Here is a 21685-nt window from a genome sequence, read left to right on the forward strand (position 1 = left end):
TATTTAGCTGCACTGGGTCTTAGTTGTGGCACGTGGGACCTTCTTTGCCACATGCAGAATCTCTAGTTGCAGCCAGCATGTGGGATCTAGTTTCCTGACCAGGGATGGAACCTACCCCTGCATTGGGAGCTTGGAGTCTTAACCACTGGTCCACCAGGGAAGTCCCCAAAACAGCGTTTTCTCTTTCTTAAACATTTTGCCACACTAAAATGATCTATCTAGAAATATGTGTCACAACCAGGACTTTCAGTGGCTTCTCACTGCCTACAGTGAATGCACGGTTTCATATATTACACTTATCATTCATTGCCTATAGATGTTTAATAGTCACTATAAAGAAATAATGTGTTGAATGAAAACCAAATATAAAGTCTATAAACAAAGTTGATAAATGTGATAGAACAATGCTACTCCAAGTTTGATCCACTTAGCACCAGTATGATTATCACATTGAAGGTAGAATATCTGTTTTAAACAGGTTATCGAAGCGATTCTTATGAATGTTAAGGTTTTACACTCTCCCAGATAATTAAAAAGGAGAAGAGGATCTTAATTTCTCTTAGTACTCTTACCCTCCAAAGGATATTGAAAACATTCACTATGTGGCTAGAATTTTTAAAGGTGTTATGTAAGGTGTTACATAAATAAAAGAAATGGTTCAGATTTCTGGATTCTTAAAGACCATTTAGCCACATTAGCTTACATTCCTTATGAAAGATGTAGCTTCATTATTTTGAGTTCCGTAAATTTAACATACATATTAGTGTTCTTGTGTGTAAATGTGCTTGCAGCAGAACTAGAATCACGGCTAAATATAGCATTTCAGCAAGACTTTCATTTTAAGTAGACATGATAGAATTTCAAATTTACACAATTAACAATGTGTAGCATACATTCATTTTACACATTCAAAAAAATCTAAACTTAAGGAACTGAAAAGCCGAAAAATATGAGAGGTGGTGGTGCCTAATAAGAAGATATTTTGACATCCTATTAAATATTATAAACAAGGAGATTATAGGAGAAAGGAAGCTAAATTCTAAGAGAATAACTGTGGAGAGGGCAACCCATGATCTTGGGAAAAACATAAAAGTGGAAGGAAAAATATTTTCAAAATGTATTTTGAAAACCATTAGACATACATTAGTGACAACAGGTAGAAGGTCATTACTCTTGGTAACAAAAGGTAAGAGGAAAGGAGTCCATGTTCTTATTTTTCTGTGAGTCCTGGTCACTCGCCAGACTTTTCTCTTTTGTTGCCATGACTTTCGGCACTTGGTTTTGCCATCTTAATTCTGTTGAAGATTAGAAACTATATTATGAAGTTTTGCTTCATATATGGTGTGTCTTGGGTGAAACTCAGGTGTTGTGGTTACTGATGGGCGAGGGAGGAGGAGGCATCAGATGGGAAGCTCCATCCATGAACTGGCTACATCTTCTAACACAGGGGTTCTCAACCTGACATGTACTGGAACATCATGAAGGGCTTATTAAAACAGAGTGCTGGGCTGGAGAATCTGAATTCCTAACAAATGCCCAAATGATGCTGATGTGCTGGTCTGGTGCACACACTTTGAGAACCACCACTTTAAAGGAATTAGTAGTCCTAGTACAAAGAAGAGCTAGGCGGATGATGAGGGAAAACAGCATCTCCCTGTAGGGGAGATAGGACATAGACTATTAATTACAAGTTTATCACTTGATCAGAAAAAACAACCAGGTGTGTACTACAAGGATTGTAACTGACAAAATCAGTAGTTAGCAGAAATTTTTTTCCAAAGATGAACCCAAAAATCTTAAAAACTTTTTAAAAAAGACAGTGTTTATTTGCCTATTTAAGAACTGTTGTAGAATCTACTATTATAGGCCTGGACCTACTCAGCTAGCCTGTTTAAGTTTCGATACTTGAACTAACTTGACAATGAGCATATAAATCCAAAACACGAGTTTTTTACTTGTTTATCTTTGTGTCAAAATCATAAATAATCTTATTTGTTTTTAACTTGATTATTAAAAAGCAAAATAGTAAAAAAGAATTCACCTGCAAATGTACTCTCTGCTGATACCAGCCACTTATTAAAAACGCATTTCTACTAAAATTGTTCTTAAATTCTTAGATTTAGAGCATGTGATAGCTGGACCCAGCTGAGTTTTTATTTTACAGATTAAAAATGCAGGGATGAAAATACATTACAATAATTAATGAAGCCGTTCTAGTTTAGCCTGAAGAGATTTAAAGTTTCCAGTGATGGCTTGTACTGCTGCTGAGGAGCTCATAGACTGGAGCTCAACCAGATAACCACAAACAGCATCCAGGCAGAGATTTGTGAATCTTCTCCTGTAAAGAAAAAGACACCCAATCAGCCATCTACAGATTCAGAAACATTTCCTCCTATAGGACTTCCCTTCAACTTCTGCTAACCTTACTTAGTAAAGGCCCACAGAAGAGGAAGGATCATGTGATTAAGTAAATGGCAAATAAATGAAAACAGAGAAAGACACTCAGGGGGGTAGCATACCACCATTTTCCTCTCAGAATCTGTTAACAATGAGAAGGAGGGCAGTAAGGAATGACTCCTTAAATTCATATTAAATATTTACATTCATTTGGTCTCCTCAAACAAATTTATCTTGAAATGGCCAATAATATCACAGAAGATATAATGGCACTTCCTAGGTTGCTCATTCAAAATGGAAGGAGTTTAGCAGTAATTCATTAATTTTATCCTTTCACTTATAGGGAGAAATCAGGACAAGGGCTGGAAAATGGAAAAACTCTCACCTTTATATGTGCTATTTATATATATCAAATAGTTTCTGCAAACATACACAAGAGTTTAAATCTTCCATACTTCTTTTAGTCTGTGTATCGTGCCCCACTATCTCCAAACTTGTTACCCAGATATTTATTAGATGCATTTAAAATCCTTTGGTATGTAACACAGTATCTAATTCATAGTTACCTCTCACAATTTAAAACTTGGCTAGGATTTTCAACATATCTTGTCAATAGTACATGTATACAATCCAAAAGGTGCAGTGGCTTCTTCATTCTGTTCCAGAATGGATCCTATAAAGAAAAAACACATCAACAATTGTAAGATGAATTGTGTCAACTCATTTTTCCATCACTTATGTTAGTTAAAATACTCATCAGAGTTCAGTGCACTGAAAACTGCACTATGATGTCATTTAGGAATAATGTTTGATGTATCACTGCACTTTGCAGAGCATATTAATTTGCTGTTTAGGAACCTGAGATAACAGGAAAAAAAAGAATCCATTTCTTCTTATTGACTGTGACATGATTTTTACCTGGAACCTATGCAGATTTAATCTGATAGTGTGAATAAGAGACTAAACCAAAAAAAATAAAAAAGACTCAACCAGTAGTCAGAGAATCTTAATTCTAGTTCTGACTCTACCATTACTAGCCATATGACTTGAGCAGGTTATTTAACATCTCTGCCCTTGTCAGATGTAGACGATGCGATATTATTAGTTGTTCATTTCCGTCAAAGGCTCAGTGTGAGTTTCAGTGAGATAAATAAGTGCCTTGGAAAGCACTGTATGAATGTTCTGATGCAGCTACTATAATCATGACTAGTATTAAACACAAGCTAGTTCAACAGGTTTCGTTTAGTTCTTTCATCTTAGGATAAAAATTATAAAACGTAAGTCCAATAAGGTTAAATATGGTGAGAAAGATGTTTTTGTAAAAAAATTGAGGTATAACCGGCATATAACATTGTATTAGTTTCAGGTGTACAGTATAGTGATTTGCTGATTCAAAATGATGCAAAATGATCACCATAATAAGCCTAGTTATCACCTGTCACCATATAGTTAAATTTTCCTTTTCTTGTGGAGAGAAAGATCTTTAAGCACTGATATTTCAGATGAGGTTACAAGGATTGAGAATAAATATTTAGTTTTTACAGTGAATGATATTTTGTTCCTTTATTTGTTTTTTTTTTTGGCTGCGCTGGGTTTTCATTGTGTACTCAGGCTCTCTAGCTGTGGTGTGCCGGCTTATTTGCCCTGTGGCATGTGGGATCTCAGTTCCCCGACCAGGGATCAAACCTATATGCCCTGTGTTGGGAGGTGGATTCTTAATCTCTGGACCACCAGGAAAGGTTCTGTTCCTTTAAAGTAAGTAATTCTTAATGTATTTAGCCTATTCCGCTAAAAGTAAAGCATATATAATTTTGCTTTATAGATATTGAAAAATATTTCATTTTTATCATGGTATATAACAAAGCAACTCTCATTACTGGTTTCAAAAGTCTGAAGCATGATAATTTCTGATACTCAATGAATGAAGCAAATTTCTCATGCAACTCTATTATATGATACTTATAAACACACAACCAAAAAAATCCACTCCTGTATTTAGAAACTTAAATTGATTTAACTAAATTATTTTATTTAATATTTTCCTTACCCGTGACTTGAACAAGTGATCATATACTTCCAGTAGTCTAGGTAATGGCACTCCAATTTCATTCATTGTCTGTATCACAAAACCCACATCCCAGTTCAAAGTACAAACTTGCTGCTCTAAGAACTGCACAATAAAATCTGGGGAGAGAAAAAGATCAGTTGGGATTGTTAACTCTACTTTTGCCCCAGTGTTACCAAGATATAATTGACATATAGCACTGTGTAAGTTTAAGGTGTAAATGTGATGATCTAAAACATATTGCAAAATGTTTTCCACAATAAAATTAGTTAACATGTCCTTCACCTCATATAATCACTAATTTTTGTTGTTCTAGATTTGTTAACCCTTGATACTAAAAAGTAGGTCTTATTCATAACTGAGCAGCTTCAAGAGGGAAATATTTAAAAAAACAATTTTCAGAACAAATAATTCTTTGAATATAAAATAAGGCATATACCAAAACAGGCAAACCTAGAGAGACAGAAAGTAGATTAGTGATTGCTTAGGGCTGAGGGTGGATATTTTTTTTTAGGGTGATGAAAATGGTCTAAATTTAACTGTGATGGTCGCACAACTCTGCAAATATGCTAAAACCATTCACTTACACACTTCAAAGCTATTAAGGAAAAAAACTGTATTAGAGTGAATGCATTGGAAGGTCTGACGTTGAAGCTGAAACTCCAATACTTTGGGCACCTCATGCGAAGGGTTGACTCATTGGAAAAGATCCTGATGCTGGGTAGAATTGGGGGCGGGAGGAGAAGGGGACGACAGACGATGAGATGGTTGGATGGCATCACCGACTCGATGGACATGGGTTTGGGTAGACTCCGGGAGTTGGTGATGGACAGAGAGGCCTGGCGTGCTGCAATTCATGGGGTCGCAAAGAGCCAGACACGACTGAGCGACTGAACTGAACTGAGAAAACAGCAAAAGGTAAAAGTGGAGAATAGAGACCATTGAGAATCACACTATTAGAGAGGGCCTGCTGATACTTTTTTTTTATTTTATTCAATTATTCATTTATTTATTTCTTGGCTGTGCGGAGTCTCAGTTGCAGCATGCAGGAACTCTGACCTTTGCTGTGGCGTGAGAGATCTGTAGTTGCGGCATAAGGAATCTTTAGTTGTGGCATGTGGGATCTAGTTCCCCCATCAGAATCAAACCCAGGCCCCCTGCACGGGGAGCATGGAATCTTAAACACTGGACCACCAGGGAAGTCTCATGATAAGAGTTCCTTAATTGCTTTTCAGAAAAAGAAGGGCTGCTGTATCTTGATTTTAGAAACATTAAATATAAGACTCATAAGATTCTTATTTATTTTGGTGACTCTAATTGTGGTCCCATTCTCACTTTTTACTACCTGGATGTATCATAAATAAGCTCTTAACAGTAGCAATCAAATTCATATTTATGGTACCTAAAATCTGAGACTGACCAATGTGAACAGCCATGGGCAAGAAGAATCACTGAAGACTGAACCTGCATCTCCCCTACAAGTTACCACACAGAGATTCTGGAGAGGTAATAAAAATTCTAAAGTCTCTTAATTTCTTCTAGCTTGAAGTCTCCTGTTTGCCTTTGACAGAGTGATAGAGAAAGGAAGTTCTCTTCTACTCTAAATTTTATTGGTCTCAACAATTAAAAAATCTTAAGTCAAAGAAGAAATACCCTCAAGAGGTACGGTGCACAATGTGGTCATTTTGCTATTAAAATTGTCAAGCTTCACACACTCATATGGCTGCTCTTTATTTTACCGATCAATGGAAATAGTGACAGACTTTATTCACTGCAGATGGTGACTGCAGCCATGAAATTAAAAGACGCTTGCTCCTTGGAAGAAAAGCTATGACCAACCTAGACAGCATATTAAAAAGAAGAGACATTAATTTGCCAATAAAGGTCCGTCTAGTCAAAGCTATGGTTTTTCCAGTAGTCATGTATGGATGTGAGAATGGACTATAAAGAACGCTGAGCACCGAAGAATTGATACTTTTGAACTGTGTTGCTGGAGAAGACTCTTGAGAGTCCCTTGGACTGCAAGGAGATTCAACCAGTCCATCCTAAAGGAAATCAGTCCTGAATATTCATCGGAAGGACTGATGCTGCCGGTGAAATCCCAATACTTTGGCCACCAGATGTGAAGAACTGCCTCATTGGAAAAGACCCTGATGCTGGGAAAGATTGAAGGCAGGAGGAGAAGGGGACGACAGAGGATGAGATGGTTGGATGGCATCACTGACGCAATGGACATGAGTTTGAGCAAGCTCTGGGAGTTGGTGATGGACAGGGAAGAGTTGTGTGCTGCAGTCCGTGGGGTCGCAAAGAGTCAGACACGACTGAGCAACTGAACTGAAGTGAACTGAAATAGCATAGGCAGTTTTTAATACTGTACTTATAAGAAATAAGGGTATGATTATAATAGTTTTATTTCTTACCATGTTCAGGGAATAAATCCTAAATCAGAGAAGATCTGTAAACAAGTCTGTATCTTCATATTTTAAAAACAATATAAGGTTTTAAGTATCTTCATGTTTCTCAACACTTTTCGAAAGCACAAAGTGCTTATTTAACATTCTACTTACTGTATGAATGTATTTATGTTGAGTCTATTGTTTTACAACTGAAGAAGACATTACAAGTTGGCAAATGGCTCAAAATATAGTTTCCTAGCTTACAAATTTGGTTAAGAAAGGGATTCACAGAAATTACATTTTTAACACAACTACTTGCTACTTTAAAGAAAAACATGTCCTCAATATACAGGAAGCAGTTAAACCAATCACAGATCATCCACACATGAAAACATCAGCTATTTTCCCCTTCTCTTCAAACATGTATCAGTTCAGTTCAGTTCAGTCACTCAGTCGTGTCCGACTCTTTGTGACCCCATGAATCGCAGCACGCCAGGCTTCCCTGTCCATCACCAACTCCCGGAGTTTACCCAGACCCATGTCCATTGAGTCGGTGATGCCATCCAACCATCTCATCCTCTGTCGTCCCCTTCTCCTCCTGCCCCCAATCCTTCCCAGCATTAGGGTCTTTTCCAATGAGTCAACTCTTCGCATGAGGTGGCCAAAGCATTGGAGTTTCAGCTTCAACATCAGTCCTTCCAATGAACACCCAGGATTGATTTCCTTTAGGATGAACTGGTTGGATCTCCTTGCAGTCCAAGGGACTCTCAAAAGTCTTCTCCAACACCACAGTTCAAAAGCATCAATTCTTCGGTGCTCAGCTTTCTTCACCGTTCAACTCTCACATCCATACATGACCACTGGAAAAACCATAGCCTGGACTAGATGGACCTTTGTTGGCAAAGTAATGTCTCCGCTTTTCAATATGCTATTTAGGTTGGCCATAACCTTCCTTCCAAGGAGTAAGCGTCTTTTAATTTCATGGCTGCAATCACCATCAGCAGTGATTTTGGAGCCCAAAAAAATAAAGTCTGACACTGTTTCCACTGTTTCCCCATCTATTTCCCATGAAGTGATGGGACCAGATGCCATGATCTTAGTTTTCTGCACGTTGAGCTTTAAGCCAACTTTTTCACTCTCCTCTTTCACTTTCATCAAGAAGCTCTTTAGTTCTTCTTCACTTTCTGCCATAAGAGTGGTGTCATCTGCATATCTGAGGTTATTGATATTTCTCCTGGCAATCTTGATTCCAGCTTGTGTTTCTTCCAGCCCAGTGTTTCTCATGATGTACTCTGCATATAAGTTAAATAAGCAGGGTGACAATATACAGCCTTGACGTACTCCTTTTCCTATTTGGAACCAGTCTGTTGTTCCATGTCTAGTTCTAACTGTTGCTTCCTGACCTGCACACAGGTTTCTCAAGAGACAGGTCAGATGGTCTGGTATTCCCATCTCTTTCAGAATTTTCCACAGTTTATTGTGATCCACAGAGCCAAAGGCTTTGGCATAGTTAGTAAAGCAGAAATAGATGTTTTTCTGGGACTCTCTTGCTTTTTCGATGAACCAGCGGATGTTGGCAATTTGATCTCAGAGTTGCCAATAATATAACACTGTGATCTGTTAGCACTATTCCAACATAGCTATATAAACTTGAAGGTCAAGCAAAGAAAGTTTCACATCCAAAACTATTCATCAACAGATCCTACTATTCTTTGGAAGTGTTTCTTTCTGGAGAGGTAGAATTAAATTGCAAAGCTGATAAATTGCAACAACAAAATGATTTTGCTCTAAAAACCATTATTTTTCCATGTCAATGAAGAACACCATCAAAACAAAGAGAAGACAACAGCCCCATGACCGTAGCTGAGGTTGTGGCTCACCGAGAGGAAAGAAGCGAGGTGTGCCAGCATATATCTTGCCCAGGAGCACAATCTTGAGACTAAGAGCATGCATCCTGTCTGGGGAGCTCAACGTCACACTTTCATTCAGTTCTGTAAGAAAGAGACATGTCATTAGAAACCCAAAGTGTTGTTGTTGTCTTTTTTAACATTTCTGGCCCTGTGGCTTGCGATCTAGTTCCCTGAAAGTGAAATTGTTAGTCATTCAGTCAAGTCCTACTCTTTGTAGACCCCATGGACTATAGCCCACCAGGCTCCTCTGTCTGTGGGATTTCCCAGGCAAGAATACTGGAGTGGGTTGCCATTTCCTTCTCCCCAAAGTGTTTTTAATGTGAAAAGTTTAAACTATTTTATTGTGTCTCAAGGGACAAAACGTGATAGAGCGTGTTTGTATTCACATAAATATAATGAGCAGATTCTGTGTTTTTGTTAGTGTCTGACATACTTTCATCTTAGAAGAGAATTGGTTATGGGATTCTGAGCTAAGTATATCAGAATTCCTTACTAAGCAGTAGAAACCACAAAAATCACAATCTTTTCTGAGGGTCCTCTCAAACATTCACTGGAATCCTTCTCTAGAGGATCACCCTCAACCACATCCAGGTAGGTACCCGTCACTTACCCTCTGCTTAGGTATATACAATTTTCATGAGCCCTTAATATATGATCACTAACAGTGTACATTCACTCTTCTACCAAGTCATTAAATAACGAGTAGCTAACAGACCTAGCTGTGAACACTTACCTTTTTCTATGATATCTTGCCAAAGTGTCTGCACCAGTATAGGGTCTGAATAACCAGCACAGTGAATTATTGCAAGTTTACATTCTGCAAGTTTAAATGGGTCAGCAAACTCCCCATAAAGCTGTAGGAGAAAATGCCAACATCCACCAAGAGGTTAGTATTCAGAAATTAACAATAAAGAACCCCCTGAAAGTTAAAAGTAACCAAAGATGTTATCTTAAGTTCCTAAAATATGATATAAATATGTGATGGTGTGTAGGTTGTCATAATGCCAGATTAAGAGTGGTTAACGCATTTAAACAGATTTCAATACGTGTGCCTTTTTTTCCCCCTCGGCTAAGAGCAAGATGCTGCAGTGACACTTCTTTTAGAACTACTGTTGTCCAAACTAAGGTTTGAAAAGATCATGGATATACTGACAAATCTAATGGTGCTGCTGGGTACTTAGAGAAATGTCCGGTAATAATTGAAAAGGAAACTGTTCCAGAGGGTACTGAGTGGGAGAGGCTTGGCAAGTTGAGCAAATATAAATTATTTTTTCAAGACAAGAAACAGCCCATAAATTAGATGGCAGGAGTTTTAACAAAGCCCCATGTGAGGTTGATAGATTCTTGACAGAAAGTAGCCTGGAAAGAGAAACATGCTCTAAGGGTGAGGTAACATGGTGCTTCAGCCCAGTGACGTGCTCCCAAAGATGGCTCAACTGCTTTCTTAAACACGAAGGAAAATGCAAAAGAAACAAGGAATTTGTAGATAATAGTTGATTATCAGAGGGATTTCATTTGCTTTCTTATTACCTTAGTTATGTCCATTAGCTCAGAATCCAGCTGAGAAATTGCATCCTGTACAGAAGAATGATGGGAATATTGCCTTTGTAGTGTCTCTTGTATCTGAAGTTGGATCCTGGCAACCTGGTTTGGGTAGAAAAAAGCAAATCTTAAGTTCTTCTTGATAAATCACCAGGTATCTGGAGAAGTGACTCCTAGTATCTGACTTTAAGTTTGTTTGCTAAACAACAAACTTTAAGTTGGTTAAAATAAAATCACAGCATAGTAACTATAGTTAATGAAACTGTATTGCATATTTAGAAAGTTGCCTAGAGAGCAGATATTAAAAAGTTCTTATCACAAGAAAAAATTTTTTTGTAATCATTTATGGTGACAAATGCTAACCAGACTTATTGTGATCATTTTACAATATATAGAAAAATTTAATCATTATGTTGTACACCTGAGAAATTGTTGTATGTCAATTCTACCTCAATAAAAAAAATGTATAAAGGCTTTTATCAGAAGAGACTAGCAACCCGTCATTACAACAAAGAGGATTACACAGGGACTGGGCTGTGCCTGAGAGCCTTTGCTGCCTACCAACACCAGTTTCTCCCATGATTACAGCCAGACAAAATGGCCAGAACTCTACTTTGCAGCCTCCTTTGCATGGAGTCTGGCCCTAAGACTAAGTTCTCTTCAAAGCAATATGAACATAAGTATGCCACTTCAGGGCTGAGGTTTTTAAGAGTGAATGTGCTTCTGACATGCTCTCTTCATGTTTCTTCTCTCTGATCAAAAAAAAAAAAACGTAAGGCTATCAGAATGGTAGAATCAGAAAATAGAACTTGGGAAGCGACATCAACCAAGTGGAAGAAAGCCACATGCCAATCAGGAACACCAACTCTGGATTTTTGTGAATGAGGAATAAGCTTTTGTATATGGACCACTACATATACATTAGTGTGTCTTTCAGTAAAGGCTTTAGCCCACTCTACTTCATACATCTATTAATAATCTGGAATTAATGGTGAGTGCAACATAATTTGCTTAGTGTTAGAAGAGTTAGAATAAACCTTTAGGAATGTCACAGAGAAAACTTTTAGATTATAGCAATGCCCTAGGGCCCAAGTGCTGTATTGTTAAAATCTTTTATTTATATATAAATATGAAAAGAAAGAAGGCAGAAGGGATTAAAGTTAATACTGACTGCTACATACCTATTATTTACTAGGGGAAGAAGAGAAGTGGACTAACACGCGGCTAATAATCAGTGTGGATAGGCTTAAGTATTGTTAGCACTTACTTCCATTTTTTCTTCTAATTCATGAAGGAATTCACCATCTGCAGCTGTTGAGGAAATGGCAGTGGAACTTTTGGCACTAAGAATGGCCCGAGCAATGTATTCTAGTCGCTGCTGAAGTGAAATTTCTGTGCTGGAGGGGGAAAATCCTTGCTTTTATTTACGTGAATTCTTAAGGAGCTAATATATATATATCAGTTATGATGTCCTATTTTATTCCAAATTAACATAAAAGGCCATTTGAAACTTGAAAAAGTAGAGGATTTCTAACAAAAGAGATCCACAATTTAAGTGAACACATAAAGAAATACTTAGACGTCCAAAAAATTATCTTACCATTTTAAAACTTCAGTATACTAAAACTTGGAACCTTCTAAAGTTAAAGAAAACTTTTTATTATTCCTCATATTCTTCACTTCTCTACCTTAATGTGGCCAAACCCAAACTGATACCCAAAATACAGAAACTTCTTAATTGAGAAGCAAGAAATTATATGCTCAGTTTTAAGGAAGCAAAAATTCTGAAAAAGTACAAAGACCACAAAAATGTATTGTTGATTACTTGTAAAACATGCAACAGAACAGTTAACATCGTGATAAAAGGAGAAGCTTTCTATCAGCACTGAAGAGCAATCCTAGCACTCTTACAAGTAAACTCAGCCTGAAGAACCCAGAAAGAAAGACTAAGTTCTGCAAACCTAAATCATGGTATATCTTGTCCAAAGGCAAGAAGAGCCCAACACTGATCTTTAGAACACCTACATCTGGACAGTCAACACCCATCTGCTCCTCAAAGAACGCGAGCGAAACAAAGAAACACCTCTCTCAGCTAAAAGTGTTGCTTAGTCAAAGTGACTCTGGAAAGAATCCAAAGGTGAACTTTAGAAATTTCTCCTGTGTAAAGGATGAACAAAAATGTTTAATGCAATTTCTGAAACTTAGAAAAACTGCTTTTACAAAAACTTGTATTTATTCTTAAAATACATGGAAACAGGTCCAAGAACAAACTCTTCCTGGCATTCTTCAGTGTTTAATGGAGAAAAATAACCTTGTTAGAATGAAAAACTGAACTCTGCCTCGCCAACAGGGTGATTATGAGGGTCAAAAATATATAAAAGGTCCTTGTAAGTAGTAAAGATATATATGGACAAAGAAAAGACTCCGTACCTTTAGGAGCCTTGTTTCATAAAGGCTTTATTTGCCCCTCTTATCTCTTAAAAAAAAAAACAAAACCCAGTTGAAACAAACATTTTGAAAGTGGATAACATTTCCAAATTACTTAAAGTAGAATATTCTATAGCCACCAACTTATTTGCTGTAGCATACATAAATAAAAGAAGAGTGTAGTGAGAAAGAGTAACATAATAGTTGGAAAAAGATTTTACTGTGGTAAGAGATGGATGGTAACTTAAGAGCTAAAGACTAGATGTATAGGGTCCTCACATGAAGGGAAAATTAGGTTGTATGCGTGTGTGAAGTAGAAATGGACAATGGGCACTGTTCTTAAAAGTTAGAGGATTTCTGAATATTTTATAACAAGAACGTAGTAATTGTGACAACAAGAAAAAAGGTCCATAAATACTAATGAAAAGGCAATTAAGGGCCACTCTAACAATGCAAGCAATGAGCAGCATGACTGAAATGATTTACAAAGATCTGTACAGTAATGGTACTCGGATGTACTAAGAGGAATGACGAGAGTAACCGAGAAATGAGAGTCTGAAGCCTGGGTAAGGTCAGTCCATGTGTGCCCCTGAGGGCAGACAGGAATAGGCACTCAAATACTGGATAAAGAAATTAATCACAGAACCTTAAGACAGAGCTGCAGTGAATTAAATGTTTAATAATGCTGTCATTTTGTCTTAATTTTATTTTGTTTTTGTTTTTGTTTTTTTTTGGCCAATTCTTAATTATACAAAAACTATGACTTGACCAAGGGCTTTACTCCAAAATACATTTTAGGTCTTTACTAGCTCAAATTCCTTTTCTTTCCTTTTATTAAACCAAAGACAAATTAAAGTCACTACGATGAGGGGAATTTATGAAAATCAATTAATTATTATGACCAAAGAGGGTAAGAAGATAAAAAATGCCTTGGGTTCACACACGCAGTAATTACAACTGCATGAGTGCACACACAGATGCACACTCTCCCACTTGCTATCAGCCAGCTCTGGATGCTTGAAGTAACCGTTCTGATTTACATGGTTTAATCACAGCTTTGCCTCAAACATCTCCTCTTCCTAACATAACCAATCTTTATGTTTTAGAAATAGCACCATATTCTTTTGGCAACATTCCAAATGAAGAGGGTCAAATTAATAATCTGTCCAAAATTTTATTACGTTGTCTTTATATGAAATCTAATTGGACATTTCAATGCCTTCTGTAACAGAATTCTTAACACTCCTTAATATATACGCTGTAAGACCTTGTCAGGAACTTAAATCAATGTAAGAGTTGAGGAAATTGGTCTGGAATTTGTTAAACATTTAAAATTATAAAGCCTTTGAGAAGCATTTTTTGTCCTTTTAATTAATAATAGTAATGATTTGCCATCAGTAGGAAAGAATCTAAAGACATAGTTTAAAGAAAAAGGGTTTAGAAAATAGTTTGAATAGAGTCTGTTAAGTAGGACTTATTTGGTACCATTACACATTATTAAAAATGAAACAAACAAAAAGAAAAAACTATGAACTTTAGGTAAATCCAGGGCTTCCCGTGTAGTTCAAATGGTAAAGACTCTGTCTGCAATGTGGGAGGCCTAGGTTCAATCCCTGGGTCAGGGGGGTCCCCTGGCGAAGGGCATGGCAACCAACTCCAGTATTCTTGCCTGGAGAATCCCCATGGACAGAGGAGCCTGGTGGGCTACAGTCCATAGAGTCACAAACAATCAGACATGACTGAGAGACCAACACTTTCACTTTAGGTAAATCCAAGTAAAATCATAAAAATTCTATATATGTATAACCTGAATAAAGTTTTCTTAAAATCTGAAATCTGGATGTAGTAACTAGATATGGTCCAGTTATCAATTACTCATCACAGTGAGAATATGAGGCCATACCTATGCATGTCAGCCAATTTGGACAGGACACGAGCTGCACTGCTGAAACTTCTGTTCTTCTCGTAATACCTCCAGAGTAGATCCATATAACGAACTTTGTTTTGATCAACTTTGGCCATTCGGACTAGATGTGGCTCCAGAAATGGAGAAGCAATCTGGAAATTGTACAGTTGTTCAGAAACATTTTCTGACCACCCACTTGCTCTTTACATAATAAATATATCATCATTTTATAGGTGTGCCTTGTTTTATGAATACATAAGCAATATTATAATCCAGTAACAGATAAGAGAGGGGCAATTTTTCTCATTATAAATTATCAAAGAACTGCTATGATAGTTGTATTAGGTTGATAAAAATAATTTATTACAATCCCATTGCAAATCTTTTAATAAACTTTGAGAACACAGCTATTGATTTCTAGCCTCTGAGCTCAAAGGCATCCTTGTCATAATCTGTTGCCATCTATTCATTTGTTGCCATCTATTCTATTTCATACCTTACAGAGTGAGGTACACTGACACTTAGGGTAGTGAAAGGATATTTGTGAAGCAGCTTAATAGCAGAGTTAAGACAAAGTTCAGGTCTCCAAATTCATATTCCATTGATTTTCATGCCACAATATAAACAATCCCAGTCAGCTTCTAAATAACAAGAAAATTAGAGCAACAGGATACCTTGCTCACTAGAAAAAGGTATTATATTACTTGGCTTTTCACTAATACCTAACGGTTGGTATTTCCTAATAACCATACATACTAACCCATTTAAAAATATAAATTAATACTATTGGTATAAAAAGTATTTACCTGTAGCAGTTTATCTGCAAGGTCTGCTTGTATTAGCCAATTATAAAGGGCAATACTAAAGAGTTCATCTTTGGATCGCTGAGACAATTTAAGCATTTGTTCAAACTAAAAAAACAAAACAGTAAAAATTAGCAGTTAAAACGCTTGACCTGACCTTCAGCCTTTTAAACATCTAATAAGAAATCAAGAATCCTTAAGTGCTAAGTTCTGAGAGCTATCACCTTTCCCTAGATGATTATACCACCACCACCACCATACAGAACTTCTAAATGCGGTGCATTTTCAGAATGAAAATACACTGTGTTCCTTACATGATGTCCTGCTTCTTCATTACTCAGCATGTTGGGATCAGATGACAACACTGGAGGCCCGGGCTTCTTGGGGACGCTGGGAGACTGAGGAGCAGCCTTACTTTGATTTACCAGTTCCTGAAGTGTATCCGTAATACACTTGTAACTGTTTAATCTGAAAAAGCATGAAAGAGGAACGGTTACATGATTTAGTTAGCAACTGGCTAACAATCGAAATACAAACTAAAGGTAATTTTGAATACACACACAATTTGGTATTAAAAATAATAAAAATCATACACTTTTCCTATAGGTTTGAGAAGCATTTGTTTAGAAGGGTGAACTCATAAAAATGAAACACATGTCTTAGATTGGTTATATATTTCCTCTATGAATATCCATTGTTTTTTAGCAGTCTCTAAACATTTAAAAATCATCCTTTAAAATACTAAAACAAAACAAAACAAAACAATTAATCTTCATTTAGAACCAGACACTGAGGGCTGGATGGGTGAGGCAGCACTTTTGTTTCCAAAAGTGTTATCGCAATTAAAACTGACATTAGCAGGTATACACTGCTATATTCAAAATGGATAACCCACAAGGACGTACTGTATAGTACATGGAACTCTACTCAGTGTTGTGTGCCAGCCTGGATGGAAGTGGGGTTTGGGGGGGAAGGACACAAGTATATGTATAGCTCAGTCCCTTCGCTGTTCACCTGAAACTATCACAATATTGATAATCAGCTATTCCCCAATACAAAATAAAGTTTAAAGTTTGGAAAAAAAAAAAATTAGGAACAAAAAACTGACAGTAATACAATTTCAGAAGAACCACAGAGGTAGCTCAAAACATTCCTTAAGAATTCCCACCAGACTATAATTTTATCCCTAGGCAAAGAATTATAATATTGACTCACACCTTTGACAAAGTGGGCATTTTTAGGAAAAGCATAATTCAATTTTATAAGGGCTGTATTTGAAACATTATTTTCCTACTACTACCAGTCAAACTTTTCACAAAGAAGAGTCCTAGATCCATAAAGTTGAGACTCTGCTAAGGTGAAACAACTCACCTTTCCTGGAAAGCCTGAAGTCCTACGATGTCCTCTTCTGGTTCTCCGTGTTTATAGAAATGAAGCCCAAGACCCTGAGGATCTTTTTTTTCTGCAGCAGTAAGAGAGAGCTCCACCACACCTTCATAAAAACGCACTAATGGGAAAGAGTTAAGGCATATTATTAAGTGGATACATTTTTCCTTAGCTGGCTTATAAAGACACTGATCAAGGTTATTATGTTCAGTACTGTAAGGGTTCTACTGTGTATTAGTTACCTAGGTGATAGTATCATATAAAATATTTCTGATGAGTCTACCAAAGAACTAGGTTCTAACATGCCGATAAGACAGCTATTAAATATATTTTCTTCACTGTAAAAAAAATTTCATATTTAAAATAACAAAGAGGAGGACTACAGTTCCTTGATGGGAAAAAAAAAAATCTAAGGATTCATAGTACTACCTGTACTAACAGAACATTATGTTAGATTTGATTTCAAGTAATTTTAAACTGAGCAGACAGGTAGTATTTTTAAAAATTAGTCAAAAGAATTTAAAGTATCTGAAACACAAATGTAACCCAGAAAGCAATCTAATACAGATAGTTTAACCAGAACAGGACTGACACTACAATGTTAAAAAGTTATACATTTCAAGATAAGAGCACTATAGCTTTTCTAGAAGCTGGTACAGTCATCAAACACTAAGACACAAGAAATTTATTTTGTATGTCTTATCACTTGGGCCACTGTAAATTAAAGGAAGATTTGCCTCTGAGTTGAGCTGAAGGTATGAAACACTTCGTTTCTCACCTTGTCTATACTGAGCACAAACACTGGATAGGTCCACCTGATTGCTGATTTTTTGATACTCCTTTAAGGATTCCCTTAACATTCTTTCCTTTTCAATCTTATTTTGAACTTGTCGGGAATGCTGGAGAAGCTCATTTGCCTAGAAGTAGAGATGACAAGAACTTAGAAAGATATGAAATCAAGCACACAGATGGTGTTGTCAATACAGATTTTAGTCTAAGTCTAAATTTACATCTGGTTTATGACCATCAAAGATAAAAACAACTCTGCAAACTTACTTCTTCTTAATTTTAGGCAGAAAAGTTTTTGACCAAAATATCCTAGCTATTCTTAATTCCTCTCTCAAATATGTTAAGCAAGACAGCTTTTGATTGGTAAATCTCTTGCCTAGAAAATACATTATTGGTCAGCAGGCAGTCCGGAAAACACTGATTTTTTTAAGGTTTTTTCACCTGTAGGAAAGGATCAATAAAAATTGCCCAATTAACTCTTATTTAGTATGCACAAGTTTTAGTGATTTTAAATAAAAATTTTAAAGAAAGGTATATTTAACCATTTTTTCCATATGGTCTAGAAATACTATCAAAGATTCTTTATGAAAAATGTATACATGTATTTTAAAAAATAATATATTCCAACCTCCTTCTTACACAGATGAGAATTCTGAGGTCATGAAAGGCTAAGAGACCTACCCCAAGGTCATATGTCAAGAAAAAAGAGAATTTCTGATTACAGTACCACTGTGCTCTTAGCACACTGGAAGAAACACCAAACAGGTAACAGAGCATCATACCTTAGAACAAACGGCATCATCAGTGCTATACAGAAGTGGGCAGATGTCCTGTAAGTGTAGACTAATGCCATCAACAGCAGCATTATCTCTGATGTAGCAGTTGATTAGAGAAGCAATTAATGCCCCAGTCAGTTCCTTGTCCCTGATTACCAGGTCTTTAAAGGTGGTGATTTTCAACTGTTCTTGAAGTTCCTAGGAGTATAAGAGAAAATTTTTCTTTTGATCAAAAATACAGGAATATCATATTTTTGCACAGAATGAAATTTCTTCAATAATTTAATTAAAACATTAATAGCCTCTGTAATTAAAAAAATAAAATATACTGAACTATAAAAACAATAAAATTTTACAAATTTTCATAGATCATAGAGAATTGGAAAAAAACCCATAGTATGCCTATTCCAAATCTCTCACTTTACAAACAGAAAGCAAAGCCCAAGTAAGAGCCAAAATTGGAGCCAGGCCTCCTGACTTTAGTTATAACTAGGAAAAAACAATTATCTACATTAAAAAATCTTTGGCTTACATTTATCTATCCAAAATAATGTGTCTCCTGCTTACTCAGTTGTGTCCATCTCTTTGCAACTATAGCCTGCCAGGCTCCTCTGTCCATGGGACTGTTCAGGCAAGAAGACTGGAGTGGGTTGCCATTTCCTACTCTCAGGGATCTTCCCGACCCTGGGATCAAACCCATGTCTCCTGAATTGCAGGTGGATTCTTTACCACTGAGCCATCAGGAAAGCCAAAATAACGTTCAAATTCTATTATTCAAGGACTTCTAACACTGGAGTTTGATCTCATTTTGAACAAATCAGGTTACTAAAATGGAGTTCTAAAGTATTGAGGTGATTTATACTACAGTAACATTCGGTTTAGTGATTTGACTACTATCTTTTCCTAAATTTCAGCAAATACACAATCAATGCTCAATTTTTTGATTTATATTTAATTTGTATTCCATGAGCATGTCAGGAAGGAAAGCTTTGAAGATGGATCACAAAAATAATAATACCTAGGCTAAAAGTTGACCTAGATTATACTTACCAGCCAATAAAACTAGAAATGATTATTCTAGCTGTCATGGAAAACAGCTTTCATAATTAAGCATATTCATTTGAATCTTTAAAAAGATAACAGAAAATACATCTTTAAAAGGAACAAAACAACTCACTGGACAGTACTGGAAAGAACACAAAGATTGTCTTTTAACTTCAAAAACTGATACTTAAAAGTCAAGAATCAAAACATTTTTGGGTAACCAAATAGCCCTAGAGGGTAAGGAATAGAACTATAGTTAATAAATATGGAAGAAACCACAGATTTAGAAAATTACCATTCTGTAATCCTAAATGAAATAATGGATTCAGGTAATGATTATCAATTGATGTGATGAAAGCTTGCAAGTTCGATGAAGAATTTCACAACAGCAGGACTAGACTTAACTTTTGAATCCAATAATCAATGTCAGTATGACTAAAAGTGGGACAATCAAATCTTTTATGTCTCCTAATAAATTAATTTAATTAATACATTAGTTAATAAATTAATAAACATAATAAATGATTATCTATGAAGTATTCTATTCTTTCTCAAATAGATGGACCTGAACTTATCAAGCTTCTATAGACTTGATTTCCATTTCACAGAAAATGCAAGAAACAGGCAAACAAGTTCACTACAAGTATACAAATTCACTACAATGCAATAGCAGAGAGAGAGAGAATGAATTACTTTAGACTGAGAGATTAAAGAGAAATAACAACCAAATGCAATGAGTGAATCAACTGTTCAGATTCTCATTAGAATAAACCAATCTACAAAAAGATACTTCTAAGACACAATAATTTCACTATTTCAGATGCTACCAAAGAATTAGTGATAATATTGCTAAATGTAATAATGAAATTGGTGTTCAAGACAATGGCCACCTTTTTAAAGGAATACATACTAAAGTATATAGAAATGAAAAATCATGATGTCAGGGATCTACTTTAAAATAATTCACTAAAAAAGAAAATAAGGGGATAGATTAAGCAAAAGGGGTAAACTGATGAAAACGCTGAATACAAATGAATTTTGTATTTAAAAATATCTTTAGTAAAGTTAAGATTTCATCCACACATCACAAACTTGTGGTTTTGACAATGAATCCCTCATGTTATCGGGGTGGCTCAGACAGTAAAGACTCTGCCTGCGATGTGGGAAACAAGGGGATTAGTTGTTGTACTTCCTCTACTTTGTGTATGTTTAGAAATGCTTACAATAAAATTGATAGGTAGGAATGCTGCTAAGTCACTTCAGTCGTCTCCGACTCTGTGCGACCCCATAGACGGCAGCCCACCAGGCTCCGCCATCCCTGGGATTCTCCAGGCAATACTGGAGTGGGTTGCCATTTCCTTCTCCAGTGCATGAAAGGGAAAAGTGAAAGTGAAGTCGCTCAGTCGTGTCCGACTCTCAGCGACCCCATGGACTGCAGCCTATCAGGCCCCTCCGTCCATGGGATTTTCCAGGCAAGGGTACTGGAGTGGAGTGCCATTGCCTTCTCCGGATGGGTAGGAATAAATTTCCCCTAAACCACCTAACATTAAGATAAATGCAAATTACCTTTATCCTTAAAAAGTATTCCAATGAGGGCAGCAAGAGCAGCATGGACCATTCATTTCCCATAGTGGTGAACATCTTTCTTTAAAGTAGGAATGTTTAATCTACATTACTGGATTCCTTGAATTTACATTCAAAAAGTCTGCGTATGTGTCTGTATGCATTCTTTGAAGGTGGGAAGAAAGAGTTTTGATCAGATTCCCATAGGGATCTGTAGCCCAAATAAAGGTTACAATTTACTGTTGGAAAAATATCTTTGGTAAAGTAAGATTTCATCCACATATCACAAACCTCTGGTTTTGACAATGAATCCCTCAAGTTTTCAGGGTGGCTCAGACAGTAAAGAATCTGCCTGCAATGTGGGAGACCCGGGTTTGATTCCTGCATCAGGAAGATTCCCTGGAGAAGGGAATGGCAGTCTACTCCAATATTCTTGCCTGAGAATTCCATGGACAGAGGAGCCTGGCAGGCTACAGTCTGTGGGCTTGCCAAGAGTTGGACATGACTGAGCGAATCTCTGTCTTCAAGTTATCATGCTTTAGTGCAATTTTCTCATTACATATTAATTTATCATAACCTAAATGCTTCCCAAAAGAATCCCTCCTGAACCTAAATGCAAGATTAAAGCTTACTTAAAACAAGGTAACCACAATATTATGGTTTTAAGGGGAAAATATTTCC

At 36.4% G+C, this 21685-nt stretch overlaps 1 protein-coding gene across 4 annotated transcripts in view; it reads right to left on the reverse strand.

Moving 5' to 3' along the window:
• Positions 1-1801: 1801 nt before the first annotated feature.
• Positions 1802-21685, reverse strand: part of NUP155 (nucleoporin 155) — a 54742-nt gene continuing 34858 nt past the window's right edge. For 3 of the 4 annotated variants that reach the window (XM_081522024.1, XM_081522023.1, XM_081522022.1), the window contains 13 exons: positions 18404-18595; positions 17611-17749; positions 16818-16953; positions 15761-15914; positions 15450-15554; positions 14641-14795; positions 11578-11707; positions 10299-10412; positions 9502-9622; positions 8739-8849; positions 4445-4581; positions 2964-3070; positions 1802-2338 (listed from right to left, as the gene is read on the reverse strand). In XM_081522024.1, coding sequence (XP_081378150.1) covers positions 2200-2338; positions 2964-3070; positions 4445-4581; positions 8739-8849; positions 9502-9622; positions 10299-10412; positions 11578-11707; positions 14641-14795; positions 15450-15554; positions 15761-15914; positions 16818-16953; positions 17611-17749; positions 18404-18595 — 1740 coding nt within the window. In that variant the 3' untranslated portion in view covers positions 1802-2199. The remainder of the gene's footprint in view (positions 2339-2963; positions 3071-4444; positions 4582-8738; positions 8850-9501; positions 9623-10298; positions 10413-11577; positions 11708-14640; positions 14796-15449; positions 15555-15760; positions 15915-16817; positions 16954-17610; positions 17750-18403; positions 18596-21685) is intronic. The other variant, XM_081522025.1, reaches the window with a different exon arrangement.

The sequence above is a fragment of the Giraffa tippelskirchi genome, chromosome 8 (genome assembly GCF_054371585.1).
Source record: "Giraffa tippelskirchi isolate mGirTip1 chromosome 8, T2T-mGirTip1v1.2.pri, whole genome shotgun sequence".
Taxonomy (NCBI): domain Eukaryota; kingdom Metazoa; phylum Chordata; class Mammalia; order Artiodactyla; family Giraffidae; genus Giraffa; species Giraffa tippelskirchi.